We start from the raw sequence: 21,456 nt of genomic DNA, 5'->3' as shown, positions 1-21,456 counted from the left end.
TATATATTTGTTTTCAAACTTATTTCAAAGACAAGTGTTAGAAGCTGGTTGAGTGTCCTATAAATTATCATTTATTATTTATAATAATCTTTTAGGCTAAAATACATAGTGGGAATAGACCAATTCCCCCTGGACCTTAAAGGACCCTGAAATCACAATTCTCTTACACCATTCCAAGTTCTACTATGAATGATAGCCACCTATTACCAATTAAAACAATCAGGCTAGTTATCAATCTAGTTATTTAATGACAGCATACTGACTTAACAGATAATGGTTTGTTTCTCAAATTCTATCACACAAAGGTATACTGTGTGTGGTGATTAAGATAATTCATGAAATCGAATCTAAAATTGCTTAGGGAATCTTCATGTGCAGTCCTACCTGCAGGAAAAAAGATCAAATGAATCATCACTCCTGTCTGCTCACCATCTGAGAGTATAGAGGAGGGTTGTGAATCAAATAGAGTTTATACCTATTAAAAATTGGACTACCTGCTGGTTTAATTTTGAATGAACCCAAAAGACCAAGGTTAGGGGTCTGATATCTATTTGATGCTTATTACACAGGTTTTGTTTGTTTTTTAAATAACTGACACCTCTAGATTATTCCTTGGAAGAGGTGTCTGTGATCCCAAGGGAAGTCAACAGTAATAAAGCATGACTGCTTGAAGAAATAGCTAAAGTACACACCTCCTGAACAAATGGCCTTTTGGTGCCTCTGTACAGGAGATGAAATCATGATTTTTTAAATTTACAATGACATCTCATTCCACAAAAGGTTGAATTTATAAGGCAAACCACCATGCTTAATCACAGTTTACAAGCTGATTCCTTAGGGATCCAACAGGGGATGAAGGGAAAACTGAAAGCAGTTTTAAAAGTTGAACTAACAGTATTTTATTTCTCAGCAACTCTAGGCACACTGATTAAACATGAGATGAATAAAGGCTAAGCAAGAGAGAATATCAACCCTAAGACTAAGACACAGAGGGAGGCTGGACAAGGACTTAGATTTATAAAGCTACTTTCATACCCTTCTTCAGTTGCCTTTTCTGGGTAGAAAGTTTAATCTTAGTGATTAGGTAGGAGAATATCACACAGCATTCGAGTTGGAGATCTTAACCTGAATGCAAACCAGGACCTGCCCTCAGTGACTGCCAGTGGCACCCGGAGTCCACAGCTGGCCAGGATGCAGGCACTCCAGCTCACGGGCTGCTGGCCTGGAGAAGCTTCAGAACTCCTCCGGGCCCCAGTTTCTTCTCTGTAAACAAGGGAGTTAGTTATGTCCAATGACCTGAGGCCCCTGCATCTCAAATCCCATGACTCAAAATGTATTTTAGTAAAGCATCGCCACCCACCTACCCTTTAGAGAGCCTCACTAAAGGTCATTAGTGTGACATTGCCAGTCATTCACAAGCTCGGCAAGAGCCTATTTACCTTAAAATGTTAAGAACCAACTCAAGTCAAACCTGACATCACTATTCATGTAAATTATGATTAGTCGTTTTCAGATTAACTTTTGATTTTTAAATCAGTTTTGTGATAGTCCTTTACCACAGGCTAAATGTAAACTGACACAAACAACTATTGCATTTCTCTTGACTTTCTAATCTTTCCAAATTTGTAATGTATCCTTCAACATCAGCTTTCTCTTCTTTTCTTCTAGTAGCGAAGTAGGCAGTTCTCCCCACAGTACTGTGCTGCCCTCACTGTTCTGCCGCAGGCAGCCAGGGTCAGCTCTGCTTTGGCCCCTGCTGTGTCAAAAGTCTAATCCACAAAAGTCTAAGGACTTGTTACGCAAGATTTTGCTTTGCCCACACATATTAAGCAAAGCAAGTATACATCACAAGTATTCAAATTACAAGTCACTTAAAAGCATTTTGTACATTAATGACAAGGGTTATTATACAAGTAATCTTTTTTAAAAATTATCGCACAAAACACCTTTGTGTTTAGACTTGTTTAACACTGTTGCTAGTGATGTTTGTGTTAACACTCAGTGCTCTAGGCCACTGATTGTCAGAACCAGAGGTGGGTACAAGAAGATAAACCAAAAATCATTCAGTGCCCACCGAGGAGAAATAACGGGCTGGTACCCGTCACTCAGCACAGCATGTGGAGAAGAGAATGACTCCAGAGGGGACTGAGGACAAGGAGCTCTGTAAGTGCGGTGGGTCTCCTTCACGTCAGAAGTTACTTCCACAGTAGAATCCTACTGCTGCCGTCCTTGAAGGAGAACCTGTGTTCTATTTCTGGTGTTGATCTTCTCATGAAATACCTATTAGCCAACACATTTCGACAATTTTGACATCTCAATACAGACACTTCAAAAGTGTCTCAAAGACAATCTCATTTTCCTACATAGTAAATACAAACTAAAACTCCACAGTAATCATCTTTAGATATTTTACTTAGTACATTTCACAGTATTCAATCCCTCATGAATATTTTGTAGTGATCTCTGTTCAATTCTGACACAAAGTGTGTGATTCCAGTTTGATTCAGAGTGTGTGATTCCTCTTTTCTCGCTGTTCTAGTAAATGTATTGTGCCTCCTTTCTGATTTTCAGCGTTAAGAACTAAAAAAGGAAAACAACAACAACATAATGTTCTAGTATTAAACATTTTGAGAAACCCAGCCCAGGCAGGTCCCATTGGACATAAATGTCTAGAAGCCGTGTCATAAAGAGGACTGTATCTCCCACAGTAACATTACAATGTGGAATTGCACTGCTAATCAAGGACAAGGTAGCTAAACCATCTAAAAACTCTGTAATTGTGTGCAAGAGTGAAATAACGTCCTGTCAAATGGACAATATGAAACGTACTCTCATGGAACTTTTGACATGATCGTGAACCTTGTGGGTTGCCTGAATCTCTGTTCCTGCACCTCTAGCCGTAAGCACACTGCCTCCTAAAAGCCATTTGCAGCTTAGGTCAGCTTTCATGACGCCAAAGCTCTCATTACAGAGCTGATGTCTAGACCTGGCTTCCAGCCTCCTTACTCTATCCTTTGATACACAAAGGACGTAAAAAGACACATCACAAATAAAACCTAAAACCAAGATCCTCATTTACAACTACTGCACGTTAAAATGGCTGACAATTTTATTAAATAAACGACTGCCTTAAGTTCTCTAATAAAGTTGGAGCTAATGCCTCTTTCTTCTAATTCTCCCTGGAGCAAGCAGGGTCTTAAACTATCTTGATGACATAATTTTAAAATGATTTCAACTTAAAATTCTTTCTTAAAAGAGCTGACACAACATTTAGCTTCTTTCCTTTGCCAAACTCCTCAATTTGCTTAAAGTCTTAGCAGGTACAAGGTCACATCCTTACAAGGACACCTGGGTGTAAGGGATGAATGATCCCAAGGCTTCACTGCAAAGTCACACATCTAACTTGTATCTGTTTAAAATTCTGACTCCTAATGTGTTCATCTTTTGCATTAAAAAAAGAAATTACCTAAAGAGTCTATGAAAATAATTTAAAAATCAGCTTAAGACTTCCAATTTTAGAAACCCCAAACAACCAACTGTAGTGAGTGACATGCTGGATAAAATATGAAAGATAGTTTTTAAGGATGCATTGTTGAATCAAACAGCTTTCTACCAAACAACTGGCCAGAACACTTCAAAAATTATCAATGATATAAATGATAAAGACAGAAGGTTCCAGGTTAAAAGACACTAAGTACAATGCTAAATGCAGTGTATGATCCTGGATTAGATCTTGGACCAGAAAAGGGATATTAGTTGGACAATTCAAGAAATTTGAATAATGTCTATAGATACAGCATTTTATCAGTATTAATTTCTTCATTTTGATAATTGTACTGTGGTTACATAAGATGTTAACATTTGGGGGACCTGGATGGAGGATATATGGAAATTCTTACTATTTTTTTTTTAACTCTAAATTATTTCAAAATGAAAAGTGAAAAAAAAATTTAATTAAACATTAAAATGCGTTGCCTATGAATGACACTAAAAGGAGGAATCTGAGGCCAAAACTGAAGTGGAACTCCTGAAGGTAATAAGCATCAATGCCAGCTTTTGCCCTGAGGACTTCTGCTGAAGCCTGAAGACTCTGGGCTTCTCCCTTCACAGCTTCAAAAGGTGCAGGAGGACAGGCCCTAAAGACAAGGGCTCCCCTCAAGGTGGGGAGTCAAGAAGGGAATGCCTATATAAAGCTGAAACCCCAAAGGTTCACATCCTTGGCTTAAAGGTAATAGGAAATAAACTTGCAATGAAAGGGGGACAGCAAGAAAGCCTAGTGTGTGGAGTGGGGGATTCTTAACTGCATGAGATGATTGTATAGGAATATACTTTGAACTCACATTTTTCCATGTGGTCCAAAAAAAAAAAAACCCTGAAGACAACAATCTACTTTATTGAAGGGGTTGTGAGTTTGTAGTACCCTCCTTGAGACTGGCAGAGGCAAACGACCTTCTCTAATCCAATACAACTGTGACTCAGTCCTCAAAGACTTCCCACAGATAAAGTTCCAAGGAAAGCAGTAGCTCACAGTTAAGAAGCACAAAACACAATAAGGAAACAAGGGATCGAGGAGAGCCTGCAGAAACAAAATAGAAACACCCACAAAGTTTTCAGATATTGCAATTGGAAAATATGAAATATGAAACCCTGATAGAGAAATAAAAGATGTTTGAAAACATGAGCAAGGAATAAGGGCCCATAAAGAATGGCCAAGTAGAAAGTTTAGAAATGAAAAAGAACAGATAAGGCATAGCTGAAGGAAAAATTTTTGAATTGGAAGATATTCTGAGGAAATAATTCTCAACACAGATCAGAAAGGCAGAAATGCAAAATATGAAAAAGAGGGTAAGAGACACAAATAGACTGAGAAGATCTAATATACTTCTAATCTGAATTCAAGAAGGAATCAAAAATGAAAGAAGCATTATTCAAAGAGATGTTGGCTGGGATTTTCCAGAGGAACTCAACTTGCCACATATGTTTTTTTAAAAAGCTGTTAAGAGTAATGTGGTACACTGCAAATCAAGAGACAAACCAATGGAACAAAAATAGAAAATCCAAAAATTAGGACCAAGTACGTATAAAAATTTAGTGTTTGATGACGGTAGCACCTCAAATCACTAACTTTGAGACGGTGAATTAAGATGGTGTTGAGCCAATTGGAAACACCTTTGGAAAACGAAAATTGGACCCACACCTTGTGCCATTCACCTGAATACATCTGAAATGATTCAAATGAATCGAGATCTAAATGTAAAATATGAAAGCAGAGGAGGATTCTGGAAAGATGGTAGAAACAGTGGTGTAGTTTTTGAATCTCTCAGAGTCCCTACATAAAGCAACTAAATTTAAAAACAAAAACTGGAGAACATTTAGAACAAAACTAGATGACAAGGAGTCCTGCAGACCTCCCGAACACAAGCGGTTAAAAACAAACCATGGACAGCGACCCATAGGATAGGGGCATCGAAAGAAAACAGGGAAGCAATGGAGCATCAGATGGACCTGAGAACAACAGAAGCCCTAACAGCCAACAGGTTTACACCAGAAAGTACCTGGGCCAGTGGGAGAACTGCAGCTGGAAGTGGCAGTGTTTCTGCTACTCCCATACCAAGTGACCACAGAGTGTCCATGGTAAAGACAAAGGAGCTGGTGGAGGCTCCCTCTGAAACTGGCTCCTTTCTGGGTCCTTCCTAGGTAGAGCCCCTCATAGAGAAAAAGCACTGTGTAGAGTGAAGCAGTAGCTGAGCAGGACAGGGACAAAAGAACCAAAAAGTTCAGGTGAAAGTGAGGAAGACCCCACTGGCCAAAGAAGATGGGACAATGTGAACTTCAAAAAGGATAATAAATGCAACTGAGTGAAACCTGTCAAAAAGGTTAAAATCCTCAAGTTTATATTTCTTAAATGGTCACCTTCAGGAGATGAGAGGAAGTAATTCCTTACTGTGAAAATTGGTGAATTTCACAGTAAATTACCAATGCTTAGGAGAAGCATTTATCCTGCCTATGCTATATGAATACCACTGACATCTATTTATAAAATATTCCAATTAACAAATGAAATAGGAACAGTTGAATTAAAATACCACCTAGATATCAACTGGTGATCTGCAGGAAATAGGGAGAAAAGAAGAATACACCACACCGAACCATAAATACACAATCAACACTATCCAGATTGTGGGAAATTCCAGGTCAAACAGCTATGGCTCTTTAACAGACTGTAAACAAGAAGAAAGGAATGGAGGGGGAACCTGGAGACTCAGAGACTTAAAGACATATCAAATTTAAGAAAACGGGCAAGACTAAACTATGGTGTCCAGGGATGCCCCCTTGAGTGATAAACCCATAAAGAAATTCAAGAAAATGCCGAATGGGAAGGTCAGGATAGGCATTTCTAGGAGGAAAGGTGCTGGGACAGGACAAGCAACAGAGAAGGAGCCTCAGGAGGACCCCCTAAGTTCTATTTCTTGACCAGGGAGGCAGGGGGGCAGTTACAACGTGTTTACCTTCTAAAAACTCACTTGTTATGTGTGGTTTTGTGAATCTGTTTTATTTCACAATGGAACCAAAAGAAAAATTTGAAAGCATACTGAACAAAAACATGGGTGAATTCCTTTCAAGTCTAGATGAGAAAACTATGACTCAAAATCTAGAGGCAATACAAGAAAAGACAAAACACATGGCAAAAAACCATAAGCAAAACCAAGACACACTCCCAGGCAGTATTTGCAACTTAAGTCACAGATAAAGGCCAACGTCCCCAGCATATAAAGAGCTCTTAGAAACAAACACCAAGAGTCTGATGGAAAAATGAATTTCAAAAAAGGAAACCTTGAGTCCACAGTGATACTAAAGGGGGGAAGACAGTGTGTGTGTGTGCACGTGCACACTCACATGTGTACACGTCAGGGGTGAGGGGGCCCTTAAAGAATGGCAGTTAATAAATGTGAGGAGTTATTAGACAATGGTTTTCAATGGATGGTAAAGCCACACTATTTCAAAGCATCCCCCTCTAGACAATGTATTACACAGGGAATATGGACCTTTGCAACGGAAAGACCTGGTGGGCACCACCTTAACCAAGGATCAACCTGCCATTCCGTGCCTCCTGGTGGGAAGCGAGAGGAACACAACTGCACCTATAAAATGTTCAACCTGAATCCAGTCACAAGAGGCAGACAGATCCAGAATCTGATCATCCTGCTGGCCTGGACTCCTCAAAAATTCAAAATAACAATAACACAAAGTGCTACTATAAACAGCTGCCTGGAAGCTCTGTGTGTGTATCAGGGCTTTTCAACTGGTGCTGTGGAGTAATGAAGCAGTGAACTATCATTTTGTTGGGAAATCCCTAAATGTCACTGAAGACAAATCCTCACTGATTCCTGTGGGCTTGAGCCCCACATCATATATGCAGACTTTCTGACAGGTCTTCGTCGTGGCCTTTTCAACCCTTCACCTCCCTCCACTGCCCCTACACTCGAAGGCTTCTGAAGAAAACAAAGTCTTGTAATGATGGATTACTTACACTATTATTGTTGGGATTCGGTGTATAGTCACTGCAAAAGTGAAGGACCACAGAGCAGAAATGAAAGGTGACCCCCCCACCACCGTTAATTACCATTTCCGTTTCTGTCGTTCCCCGCAAGGGCTGCCTGCTTGTCTGTTTCAGATTCTGCCTCATTTTCATCCATGTTGTAGTCATCATCTGCTCCCAGTTTTTGCTGGTTTCTCCCTATAAAAGTAGCAGAGCCATAAAACATAAGCTACATCATTTCTCTCTCGATGCCATAGGAACACCAGAGCCCAGGTACTGGGGTTATCCCAATCCTGGTTTAACAATCAGATCTTTTTGCTTCCTCTCAGGAAATGACAGGGACGCATGTGCTTGCTTCCAGTGCGAATACCATGCAGGAGTTCTCTACTTATGTATGCCCCACTCCAATTCTTAATCTATACAAAATATGGCCCTAAATAAAGGGCTATATTCCAGGCTGGAAACAGGGTAACTAGCTCACCAAACCAAAATCCCAGTTTTTTAAAGAGACAATCAACTCAAGGTTAAAGGAAGGCACCACTGTTTTCGGAAACTATGGGTTGCTGGTTAATGGCAGCCATCTCCTTAGAATGGTTCACTGCCCCGAGAGAAGGAAATGGAGTGGCTACTGTGAGCCAAAGGATAAAATTTTCACAGAATTAGATCATTCATCACTGCATTCATCCCTGGAGAGAAGAGCAACCAGAAAAGAAGATCGGGATGGAATGCAATCAAGAAACATAGGATTTAATGTAAACATTTTATATCTGTATATAGGTAGGTAAATAAAATCTTTTGTTAAAAAAAGTGTGCCTGGAAAAGGCAGCTCTAGTTCTATTTCCCTGCACTCACTGCCTGAAGTGGAAACAAAGCCCAGGCCTGCGTGCCCTGTAGCTTTATTCTACTGATCAGACCATTACAGCTGACCTAGGACGAGGTGTGACACACAGCCCCAGCAGTATCTCAGGCCTACTGGTAGCGGTTGTACTTGATGACCAACTACTGAATGGTCTGAAACTTGAGTGCCAATCTGATCAGCCAGCAGAGTTTCCCTTTTTCATTTTTCCCCCCAATTCTTTAACTGAAAACTTGTGAGAACACACTCGTCAGAAGCTTGAGTGAAAGTTAAGATTTAAATGGAATCAGGGTAACTTCTGCAAATAAGTACATTCCCCAACTTCTGTCACTTGATCAGGCTCAGAACACAGGTGTCTTCTGTCTAAGCACTCCTGGCTTAGCTAGGATTGAAATTTTCCCCATCTTTCAGGGACCAAAATACATCCCAGAATATTCTGCTAATCTCAGTTTCCCACACTTTTCTTTAAGAAAGAGAAAAGTCAACCAAACCAGAAAGGTGGGATTCCCACGTCACTTTTCTGCAAGGCTCAAACGTGCGTGAAACTCCGTCTAGCCAATCCTTCCGTCCCTCCTTCCTCCGTCTGCTCGCCAGGCACTGCTGGTGATGCCGCATGAGAAAGTGCAGCAGCAAAGGTGAGGCGCGGGGTCCACCAGGCAGAAGACCTATGTGTGCTCGATGCTCAGCTCGCATCCCAAGGTCTTCCACCTGGAAAGCCCCCTGGGCTCCCTGTGAATATTATTTCTAAAAGTTCCAAGTGCCGGGAGTGATGGCTCTTCTGTCCTGCCTCCTGCTGGACAGCACATACAAAACAGACAAAACCAACCACCAAACGGTGACCTGCTGTTTGGGAATCTTCATGGCTGCCCATCCCGCGTCAGGAAGGAGACTGAGGACGCTGGTGCCGGGTGGACAATCTCACCCACCTTCCTCGTCGGCATTCTGCTCCTCCTCTTGCCCATCGGGGATGACGAGCTGGTCCCGCTCAGGGCCCTCCTCCATCTCCTGATTCTCCTGGCTTGCCAACAGGGCAGCTGGCACCTGTGGGGTTTGGCCCAGTTCTCCGGGTTCTCCATGGCCTTTTCCGCCCACACGTCTGTCTTCTTCCACATTCTGCTCTCGCCCCAGCTCCTTCGACAGCCCCGCACCATCCCTCTGAAGCTCCTCCTTGCTGACGACCTGAATCTCCTTGGTTCCCTCTGTGCACAGAACACAGTTAGCTGTGACCTCACTAGCAATTAATTAAGACAAAACCAGAAACCTTCGTACCACCCAATTCCCAGAGCCTTCCCAAGGACTGTGGACTGATGGGGCAGGTGGATCATTTCTTTTGTGGCCTCAGCAGACTCCAGGCCTCTCTATGCCCGCAGCTCATCTTCAGAACCACCAGGAAGAGGAAATGGCTTAGAAAAAAAATTCAGACTAAGTTATCTGACTCACAGAGACACCCTGCAAGTGGAGGAGGCTGCACTGCTGAGGCTACCTGATCGTCCTATTTAAGACGAGTGCTTGGGAGCCAGTGACAGCTGCCTAGGACTCAGCCATGTCCCCTTAATCCCACAGTCCCACCACTGTCCTGAATAAAGGCTCTGCCTGGACCTTCCTTTACAGAGCTGCCAAAGAACTAGGCACTTAGTTTACAATGTGAGACATCAGTAAGGCAGAGAAAAAGCCCGTGGCTCCAAGTCCAGGTGCCAGAGAGACACTCACCTGCCACCTGCAGCCCCGTTACCGAGTCCCCACCGGCCGCCAGCAGCACACTCTGCCCTGTGTATCTGTGTGGACTGGAGGGCATGACCCATTGCTATGCTTTCTATTGGCATGGGACCCTGAAGAGGGCTTAAAAGTGTCATTGCCAAGCTTCACTTACCTTTCTCGCCTTGTTTCTTCAAATCCAAAGCCGCCTCAGAACTGGGGACTGGTGTCTGGGGCTCGCTGTTGCTGGGCACGTTCCCTCTTGCTTGTGGCACCTCTGCCTGAGGCAGGCCTGCTTCCTGCGGCCTGGGCTGGGGCTCATTGGGGGCTCGGAGCTGAAACAGGAGCACAGGCAGCCAGGGGCTCGATGACCATAAACCTTCAACAACGCTGAGCAATGCAATGGACCACTACGTCCTTCTGATGAATAAGAACATGGAAACCCTGAGAAATGCCATACTCTACCCCAGTCATGCCCTACCACCTGGCATAAAGCAGAAGATCTGAGGCTGGGTCCACATCTCCCAGAAAAACCTTTTAATATGTATTAACAAGTAAGCAGAAGATCAATGAGGAAAGAGGACTTGAACAACATGAAAAACCACCTGAACAGTCATCTACAGAGCACCCAACCCAACCAGAGCAAAATACATTCTTCTCCAGGACAGAAAGATGCTAGGCCACAAAACAAACTGCAACAGATTTTAAATGTTGAAATCATACAATGTATGGTCTCCAGTCACAATGGAATGAAATTATAAATCAATAACAGGAATGAAATTTTTTGAGAAATTCACAAATATGTGGAAATTAGATAACATACTCCTAAATAACCAATGGGCCAAAGAAATCACAAGGAAAACTAGAAAATACCTTGAGAAAAATTAAAAACACAACACATCAAACTTCTGGAAGGCAGTTAAAGCAGTACTAAGAGGGACATTTACAGGCCTATCTCAAGGAAAAAGATATATCTCAAATTAATAACCTAATCTCTCACCTTAAGATACCTGAAAAAGGAGAGCAAGCTAAACCTAAAGCAAGGAAGGACATAATAAAGATTAGATCAGGAATTAATGACATATGGAAAAGAAAATAAAATCAATGAAACCAAAAGTTAGTTCTTTGAAAGATGAAAAAAATTGACAATGCTTTAGCTAGATGAACTGAGAATAAAAAAAACTCAAACTACTAAAATCAAAAATGAAAGAGGATAACACTACCAACCTTACACAAATAAAAAAGTTTTATTATAAGGAAATACTAAGAACAATTGTTTGCCAACAAGTTTGATAACTTAGCTGAAACAGACAAGTTCCTAGGAGGACACACACTACCAAAACTGATTCAAGAAGAAGTAGAAAATCTGAGCAGACTTACAGCAAGAGACTGAAGCAGTAATTTAAAAATCCCCGCCCCCCAAAAGCCCAGTTCCAGATGGCCTCACTGGTGAATTCTACCAAACATTTAATTCTAAATCTTCACAAACTCTTCCAAGAAACAGAAGAGGAAAGAATACTTCCCAACTCATTCTGTGAGCCCAGTAATTACCCTGACACCAAAGCCAGAAAGACATCATAAGAAAATAAAACTATAGACCTAATATGAATACAGACCCCCAAATCATCAACAAAATTCTAGCAAATCAAATCAAGCAACATACAAAAGGATTATACACCATGGCCAAGTAGGATTTCTCCCAGCAATGCAAGGTTAGTTTAACATCTAAAAATCAATTAATGTAATACCATGTCAATAGCATAAAGGACAAAAACACATGATCATCTCAATGCAGAAAAAACATTGGCAAAATCCAACAGCTCTTCTTGATAAAAACACTCAACAAATTAAGAATAGGGGGGAACTACCTCAACTTGATAATGTGCATCTATGAAAAATATATAGGCATACCCTGAAGACATCACAGGTTTGGTTCCAGACCACTACAATAAAGTGAACATCGCAATAAAGCGAGTAACACCAATTTTTTGGTTTCCCAGTGCATATAAAAGTTATGTTTACACTATACTGTAGTCTATTAAGTATGCAATAGCATTATGTCCAAAAAATGTACTACCTTAATTAAAAAATACTTTATTGCTTAAAAAAGGCCAAAACAATTACAATAGTAACATCAAAGACCCCTGATCACAGATTACTGTAACAAACGTAATAATGAAAAAGGTTGAAATATTGTGAGAATTACCAAAATGTGACACAGAGACATGAAGTGAGCAAACTGGAAAACATGGAGCCAAAATTATTTGCTCAACACAGGGTTACCACAATCCTTCAATTTGTTAACAACACAAATATCTGTGAAGTACAATAAAACGAGGTATGCCTGCAAGCTAACATCAGACTTAATGGTGAAAGACTTAATGCTTTCCCTCTGTGATCAAGAACAAGACAAAGATGTCTACCCTCACCACTTCTATTTAACATTATACTGGAGGTTCTAGCCAGGGATATTAAGCAATAAGAAGAAATAAAAGGCATCCAGATCAGAAAGGAAGATGTAAACTATTTTTAGATGACATAATCTTAATACAGAAAATCCTAAGGAATCAAAAAAAATACTATTCAAACTAATAAACAAGTTCAGCAAGGTTGAAAGATACAAGATCAATATAAAAAATGAATTGTATTTCTACACACTAGCAATAAGCAGTTCGAAAATGAAATTAAGAAAACAATTCCATTTATAATAGCAGCAAAAAATACTTAGAAATAAATTGTACAAAAGAAGTGCAAGACTTCTGAAAATTACAAAATATTACTGAAAAAGACTTTTAAAGGACTTAAGTGGAAAGACATCCCACATTCACACAACAGAAGACTGGATATTGTTAAGATGGCAACATTTCCCAAACTGACGTACAGACAATGTAATCTCTGTCAAAATCCCACCTGGCTTTGTTGAAGATATTGACAAGTGGATCCAAAAATTCATACAGAAAGTCAACCAGTGCAGAATAGCCAAAATAATCTTGAAAGAGAAGAACAAAGTTGGAGCAGTTAAAGCTGCTGATTTCAAAGCTTACTACAAAGATACAGTAATCAGGACTGTGTAGTATGGACATAAGGACAGAAAAAGAGATCAATGGAACAGAACAGAGAGTCTAAAAATAAACCCTCATATTTACAGTAAACTGATTTTTTGACAAGGATGCCAAGGCAACTCAGTGGGGAAAAGAATAGTTTTTTTTTTTCAACAAATGGTGTTGAGACAACTGGATATCCACATGCAAAATAATAAAGTTGGACCATTAGCTCACACCATATACAAAAATTAAATTAACTCAAAATGAATCATAGGACTAAATGTAAGAACTAAATACTATAAAAACTATACTATACTATACTATAAAACTATATATAAAACTATACTATACTATACTATACTATAAAACGACTATAGAAGTCTCAGAAGAAAATACAGGAATAAATCTTCAGGATGCTGGATTAGGCAAAGTGGTTTTAGACATGATACCAACAGAACAAGCAACAAAAGAAAAATTAAACTAGACATAATGAAAATTTAAAACTTATTTATTTATTTATCTGTTTATTTATTTATTTATTTTGCACTACGTGGGCCTCTCACTGCCGTGGCCTCTCCCGCTGCGAAGCACAGGCTCTGGACACACAGGCCCAGCAGCCATGGCTCACGGGCCCAGCCGCTCCGCAACATGTGGGATCCTCCCGGACCGGGGCACGAACCCACGTCCCCTGCATCGGCAGGCGGACTCTCAACCACTGCGCCACCAGGGAAGCCCAAAAAACTTTTTTGTGCTTCAATGAACACTATCAAGAAAGTGAAAAGACAACTCAAAGAATGGGAAAAATATGTGCAAATCATACATCCAATATCTTTATATGAATATATAAAGAGCTCTTACAACTAAATAATAAAAATAACTCAATTTCAAAATGGACAAAGGATATAAACAGACATTCCTCCAAAGAGGATATACCAAGAGCCAATACAGCATATGAAAAGATGCTCAAAATCATCAGTTATAAGGGAAATGCAAATCAAAACCACAGTGAGATACCACTGCACACCTACTAGGATGGTTATAGTGAAAAAGACAGATAATAACAAGAGTTGGCAAGGATGTAAAGAAACTGGTACCCTCATAAACTGCTGGTAGGAGTGTAAAAGAGTATGATCACTTTCAGAAACAGTATGGCAGTTTCTCAATACATTAAGGAGAGTTGAGTTACCATACGACCCAGCAATGCTACTCCTAGGTATACAGTATACCTAAGAGAAATGAAAGCTTACGTTCACACAAAAATGTGTGCATGAATGTTCACAGCAGCATTATTCACAGTAGCCAAAAAGTGGAAATAACCCAAATGCCCATCAACTGACCAATGAATAAATAAAATGTGGTATAGTCACACAATGGAATATTATTCAGCCATAAAAAGGAGGTACTCATACATGCTACAACATGGATGAATCCTGAAAGCATTATGCTATGTGAAAACCAGTATGATTCCATTGATATGAAATATCCAGATTAAGGCAAATCTGCAGAGAAAATAGATCAGAGATTGTCTCAGGCTCCAGAGACTGGGGGTAAAAGGGGAGTGAGCTAATGGGTATGGGATTTCTTTTGGGGTAATGAAAATGTTCTAAAATTGACTGTGATGATGACTGCACAACTTTGTGAATATACTAAACCCCACTGAATTATAAATACTATATAGGTGAACTATATGGTAGGTGAATTATACCTCAATAAAAGTGCTGTATTTAAAACAAACCAAGATCCCCAGAAGGCTGTGAGCAGCGTTTTCATGGGCTGTGCTTTCACAAGAAGCAGCCTGATAGCACGGGCTCTGATCAGCTCCATCACTGACGGGGTACTGTGACCTTGGGACAGTTTCGAACCGCCTCCATGGGCCTCAGAGCCCTCCAAACAAGAAAACAACAACAACAACTCTCTCCCAGGGTGGCTGTGAGCTTTAAATGAAGCAATCGCCTTATGGCCCGGAGCACAGGGACCAGGCCTGGAGGCCAGCATGCTCCGCCAGAGACCCTGCATCCCGGGACCAGGCTGTTGTGTGTCAGGGAACTAGAGCGAGTCAGAGAGCAGATGAAGGAAGAAAATGCCTGAAGAGAGGGTAGGAAGACCTTTGGGGGATCCTCGGCAGAAAAAAGCCAGGATTACCTGCTGGCTTTGGTCCTTTTGTTCACTCAGGTCTCTGGAAGCTACAGCCTCATTTCCCTTTTTGGTGACTTCTTCTATTCGCTCTTCACACTGCTCCTTCACCTCTTTCATCTGATTGATGCACTGGTTCCTGTGAAGGTGAAAGCAAGCAAATGAAAGGACAGCTATTTAGAGATGCGTCTATATAGCATGTCTGTCCCTGCTCTGACAGTGAAATCCAATTCCCAATGAGACACAGTTCATCTCTTTCCTGCTTCCCGCACTTTATCTGAAGAGGACACAGGCAGGGCAACAAATGTGTTTTCAGTTATTAAATGACAAGAAAACTGGAGTTAATTGAAAGTTACAAAAAAATATGTCATACTGTTGTAAAATAAGTGAACTTCACTGGTTAGAAAAAACAAATTTTTAAAATATAATCTGTAGCATAATAAAAAAAAAATGTGGTCTTTGTCCCCAACTATTGCACAGAGCTCCTAAAACACTTGGAATTTCCTGAGTAACAGGAGTGTCTTCTGTTATATATAATGGGCCCCTGTAGACCATACCTGAGTTTATGCTAATGAGCTGACTTACTGGGAGGAGCCAACATAGCTTTAGGATGGGGGCTGGCGGCCAGGGGAACCAACCATATGATTAGAGGGCTGGAACTTACAGCCCCATTTTTCAGGAAGCAGGGAGAGACTAGAGATTGAGTTCAAACACGTGGCCAATGACTCAATCAGTCACACCTATGTAATAAAACCTCAGATAAACACCCTGGACTATGAGGCTTGGCGAGCTTCCTGTTTGGTGAACATACCTGTGAAGCAGAAAGGTGGCACCCCAACTCCAACAGAAGTTCCTGCTGCCCCCTACCTCCACCCCAGACCTTGCCTTATGAGTCTCTACCATTTAGCTATTCCTGAGTTGTATCCTTTATAATAAAACTGCAATTGTAAGTTTAGAACTTTCCTGAGTTCTAGAGAATTACTGCTCCTGAGGGGGTTGGGGAAGGCCTGAATTTGTAGCTACCAGGCAAAAAGAACAGGTGGTCTGGGGCCACCAAGAACTTATGACTAGCGTCCAAAGTAGGGGCAGTCTTGTGGGACTGAGCCCCATAACATGTGGGGTTTGTGCTACCTCTGGGTAGTGTCCAATCTGAATTGGACTTCTACTCCGGGAAGATGGGATAGATGTATTTTTCACTCTTCCTCCACTAAGCACAACTAGAACTCTGGACATTACATTTAAAACCAACAGGGACTTCCCTGGTGGTCCAGTGGTTAAGACTCCGCACTTCCAATGCAGGGGGCGCAGGAACAATCCCTGGTCCGGGATCTAAGATCCCACATGCCGTATGGTGCAGCCAAAAAAAAAAAAAAAAAAAAGAGGAAGTAGGGTGGTGTACGTGACTAACATTGTCTGCCATGAGAATTAAACATTTAAAACAATAAATAAATAAAACAAACATAAGAAGACTCTAAAAGATGGAGAGACGAAGGCAGACTGGCTAGGGACCTTAGGATCTAGAACAACGCAGTGGTGTCATTGGAGATTACATGGGAAGCCTGCATTTCCATCCCCATCTGACACTAAAGAGGTCCCCCTCCCTCTCCCCAGGTGGTGGCGTCAGAGGACGTCAATGAAGAGCCAGGGCTCTCACCACCACTGCCCGGAGGTTTCAATCAAAGATCATTCATCATATGAAGAACCAAGAAGATCTTAAATTGAACAAAAAGAGACAATCAACAGATACCAAATCAACATGACAGAGAAGTTAAGATGATCTGACAAAGACTTTAAAGCAGCCACCAGAGAAATGTTTCAATGAGTAATTAAAACATGCTTGACAGAAATGAAAAACTAAATAGTCTCAGCAAAGAAACAGCAAGTCTTAGCAAAGAAAGGGAAGATATAAAGAAGAACCAAATGGAAATTTAATGCAATAACCAAAATTTTTAAACTCAGAAAGGGAAAGAATCAATGAACTGGAAGACAGAACAATAGACATTACCCAATCTAAACACAGAGAGAAAACAGACTGGGGAAGGAGAAAGGACACAGCTTCATGGACCTGTGTGACTATTACAAAAGACCTAACATTCACATCAACAGAATCTGTGAAAGAGAAGATTTTCCCAGCAAGGTCCACATAACTAGTCACTTTCACGCCCATCCTCAAGATACTACTCTTACTCCCTCCCCTCCATGACCGCATGATGCTATCTGCCTTGCCCAGATCACTCTGGGCTCCCCAGGTTCTCTTTTCCTAACATCTCCTAATCTCCTTTCTCTACTCCTTATTGTTTAGGACTCAATTCTATTTTTTTTTTTTTTTTTTTTTTTTTTTTTTTGTAGTACGCGGGCCTCTCACTGTTGTGGCCTCTCCCACTGCGGAGCACAGGCTCCGGACGCGCAGGCTCAGCGGCCATGGCTCACGGGCCCAGCCGCTCAGCGGCATGTGGGATCTTCCCAGACCGGGGCACGAACCCATGTCCCCTGCATCGGCAGGCGGACTCTCAACCACTGCGCCACCAGGGAAGCCCAGGACTCAATTCTAAATGGCGTTTCCTAAGAAGGCTTTTTTGGGGGTAATAGATGAGCATTGATGAAAATGATCTAGTTTAAGAAACAACAATATTTAAAGGCACTTTCAAAAAGTATAAGTTAGCATCGGGTTTGGCTAGGTGAAACAAAAAGGCCAAAAAGTAGCAGTTTATTTTTTCCTCACATGAAAGAAATCCAGGGTATGGCAGCTCTGAGTCATCAAAAATTCAGGCTTCTCTTGCTGTTTCAATATCCTAACACTGGTTTCTATCCCCATGGTTACCTCATGATCCAGGATAGCTGCGAGTGGTCCAGCCATCTTGTGTGAAGCCCAGGCAGCAGGAAGGAGGGAGGAGAAAAGGTAAAGGAAAGGGATGTGCAGTGGACTGTCCTTATTCTCAGAAGCCTTCCTGTAAGTCCCACCCCACGATTTCCTTTCCCCACTGGCCAGAACTTAGTCACCTGGCCATACCTAACTACAAGGAATTTGCCCAGTATTTTTGCTGGGCAAAAAGATGAATGGATTTGGATAAGCACTGACCGGTCTGTGCCACAGGCAGTTTCAAAATGTTTTGAGTCACTGTGACTTCCCTGGTGGTAAAGAATCCACCTTCCAATGCAGGGGATGCAGGTTCGATCCCTGGTCAGGGACTAAGATCCCACATGCCATAGGGCAACTAAGTCCATGCGCCTCAACAAGAGAGCCCACGTGCCACAAATGACAGAGCCCCCACGCCCTGGAGCCCGCGCGCCACAACTAGAGAGAGAAAATCCACATGCCACAACTGTAGAGAAGCCTGCGCACCGCAGCAAAGAGCCCACGCTGCAATGGAAGATCCCACATGCCTCAATGAAGATCCCGCATGCTGCAACTAAGAACCAACGCAGCCAAAAAAGTAAAAGAAAATAAATTTTAAAAAATATTTTGAGTCACAAAACATTGATAAAATAATTGAATAGCGTCCCAGGTTGAGAACATAACCAATTACATACTATTATGTTAATGTAAATGGATTAGAGTTGGGGACAGCAGTACAAATTCATGTTTAGTTTAATTTAGATACAGATGAATACATACAGAAATATTTATCAGTATCTATATATAACACAAGTTAGTATACACACACATATATCTCTTTGCTCTGTCATCTGAGAGAGCCTAGCAGCAATGACACCCTAGTAGCAACAAACACACCTAGTACCCAGATCTTGGTTTCTAATACCATTCTCCAATCAAAAGAACAAGGGCTCCTTGGAGAAATGGTTGATTGGTTGATTCTAGGACTGGGACAGGAAATATATGAAAATGAGTCTGGAGCATCTTTTGGTGCCAGAGTATAAACAAGTAATTTTAAAAGCAGCGGGGGACCAAACCCACAATATCAGGGATATGTCAATTGGATAAAGGAATCAACTGAAAGAGTTCCCACTGGCAAAAGCTGGAAAAAAATGTAAGCAAAAGAAAAAATAAATAAGATAGTATTAGATTATAACCCAAAATATTCATGAATCCATACTGATATAAATAATTAGACAGATAGATAAGAAGAAGGGTCAAATCTCCTGTGCAGGAAAATTCCAAATCATCTGTGTAGACACTCCATCCTTGGGGAAGTGGAGCATAACTTCCCAATCTTTAAGTGTAGCCTAAGCATAGTGAATTTCTTCCAAAGATTATAGCATAAAGGGAGAAAAAAAACAGAGTAACTTTATAGTGAAACAACCTGATACACATTACCTCAATCAGGTGATCAACAGTGTAAGTCATCCTGATAGCACGTACCCTTGATGTGAAGCCATGAGAATGGCACTTTACCTCTGTGACCTTCCTCTCAAAAATGTGTTGCCCCAGTTTCACGAGAAAAACATCTGATAAATCCCAACTGAAGGACATTCTACAAAATACCTGACCGGTACTCCTCAAAACTAATAAAAAATAATCCAAACCATAAAAAGTAAGTAAGGCTTGATAAACTGTCGCAGCCAAGAGGAGCCTAAGGAAACAATGAAGAGGGCATGCAGGTATGCTTCAGCGGTCCCTCAAATTGAACATGCAACTTTGTGTATATATCCATTTATAAAATTGCTAACAAGGAGTCTACACCTTTCATCAAATTCTCAAAAAGGGTCTGTATAACCACAGGAAGTTAAGAAAACCTAACTCATTCCAGCTTTCAACATTTTATACACATTAGATATAGGATGGGAAGCATCCTATATCTGGTACAAGGTTTTGGGCACAACTAGTAAAATAGATGCAGTCAGTCAGCTTTTTCAATTTACCTATCAACTTCCTGAGAGAAAAAGAGTGCATCCTGCACGCACGGCCACCAGGTTTGAGTATTCTGCTCCCTGCCTGTCTGAACACTCCCACACGGAAGCAGAGCTGCCCTCCTTGTCACTGGGCCCTGGCCGATTTCCAGCTAGGTCAGAATCTTCTGGGTCAGCATTTATCAAGTGAGGCCATTAACGGCTTCTTGTATTTCAGTCAATGGAAGGGAAATATGTGTGTTAAGGTATCTTTCAAGGATGAATAAGAAGACTGCAGCACTTCACTTTGGTCTGAATGCTTTCCAGTGACTTACCAGCCTAACTCAGCGTTTCTCAACTCGACACCGTTGGTGCCCTGAGCCAGATAAACACTCTGTTGTGGGAGCAGCCCTGTGCTTTGCAGGATGTAGCAGCATCTCTGTCCTCTGCCCACGATATGCCAGTAACACCTCCTCTGAGTTGTGACAACCAAAAATGTCTTGGGACATTGCCCAAGGTCTCCTGGTAGCAAAACTGCCACCCACTGAGAGCCACTGGCCTAGCTGAAGAAGGTTCCATATGCATGTTCTCTAATGACATTTCCTTTGCATTGTTTGCATGTGTCCTATGCATATTTATGTATTTGAGGCTTCCTGGTTTTAGTAGTATTTAGTTTTAAAGTGATCAGAAAGATATTATGGTGAGTGGAAGGTCATCAGAATCCTTATGAGTGGGTGTGAGGTCACCTACAGTGCTGTTGACCAGATGGCTAAAATCCTTTCAGAAAGCAATTTGGTGATTTATACCAACTGACACACTAAACCTACAATCCAGTCTTTTTTAGAAGGAAATAATCCAAAATAATAACTTTAAAAGTTATATGTATTGATGTCAGGCCCATGTATAATAACCAAAACTTAGAATTAACCTAAATATCCAACTGGGAAATGGTGAATTGAATTTGGTACCTCCACATTATGGAGTATTTAATATTTGGAAACAAAATGGATTTTTATATACACATAATGCAAGAAAGTAAAAAAATGATTAAAAAATTTAATGGCAACAGCAATTATGTAAAAACTCTGTATGAACTTGGGCATGGACTAAATAGAAGTCAGTCAAAGAAAAAAGAGGGTGGAGTTAGGGGAGCTGGTTGTCTCAGAATCCCAAAGTTCCTGTGCTTGAGTTATACTGTTGCTATGAAGAAAACGGGAGAAAAATACATAGACTACAACTTTATTCGCTACCCTCTAAACTGGTTTTTACTATCTTACTAATGGGTTTAGCCAAACTTTAAAAAAGTTTATTGCTTTGTTTTGACCACAGAAGGACTCTGATATGTAAAGCGTAGAGTTTTTGTATGTGACTAAAGTCATCAGCTTAAAACAGATTGTCCT

General features: G+C 41.0%; 1 protein-coding gene across 2 annotated transcripts in view; it reads right to left on the bottom strand.

Moving 5' to 3' along the window:
• Positions 1-48: 48 nt before the first annotated feature.
• The window catches only part of GOLM1 (golgi membrane protein 1), a 63,690-nt gene continuing 42,282 nt past the window's right edge, over positions 49-21,456 (bottom strand). Inside the window, exons 6-10 of one of the 2 annotated variants that reach the window (XM_082609237.1) lie at positions 15,278-15,407; positions 10,267-10,426; positions 9,323-9,595; positions 7,625-7,738; positions 49-2,580 (exon numbers count right to left, since the gene is read on the bottom strand). In XM_082609237.1, the coding sequence (XP_082465363.1) occupies positions 2,504-2,580; positions 7,625-7,738; positions 9,323-9,595; positions 10,267-10,426; positions 15,278-15,407 (754 nt within the window). In that variant the 3' untranslated portion in view covers positions 49-2,503. The remainder of the gene's footprint in view (positions 2,581-7,624; positions 7,739-9,322; positions 9,596-10,266; positions 10,427-15,277; positions 15,408-21,456) is intronic. The other variant, XM_082609238.1, reaches the window with a different exon arrangement.

The sequence above is a fragment of the Mesoplodon mirus genome (genome assembly GCF_964341445.2).
Source record: "Mesoplodon mirus genome assembly, chromosome: 1".
NCBI lineage: Eukaryota > Metazoa > Chordata > Mammalia > Artiodactyla > Ziphiidae > Mesoplodon > Mesoplodon mirus.
The sequence above is the reverse complement of the archived record's forward strand: the minus strand, read 5'-3'. Positions and strand labels throughout refer to the sequence as shown.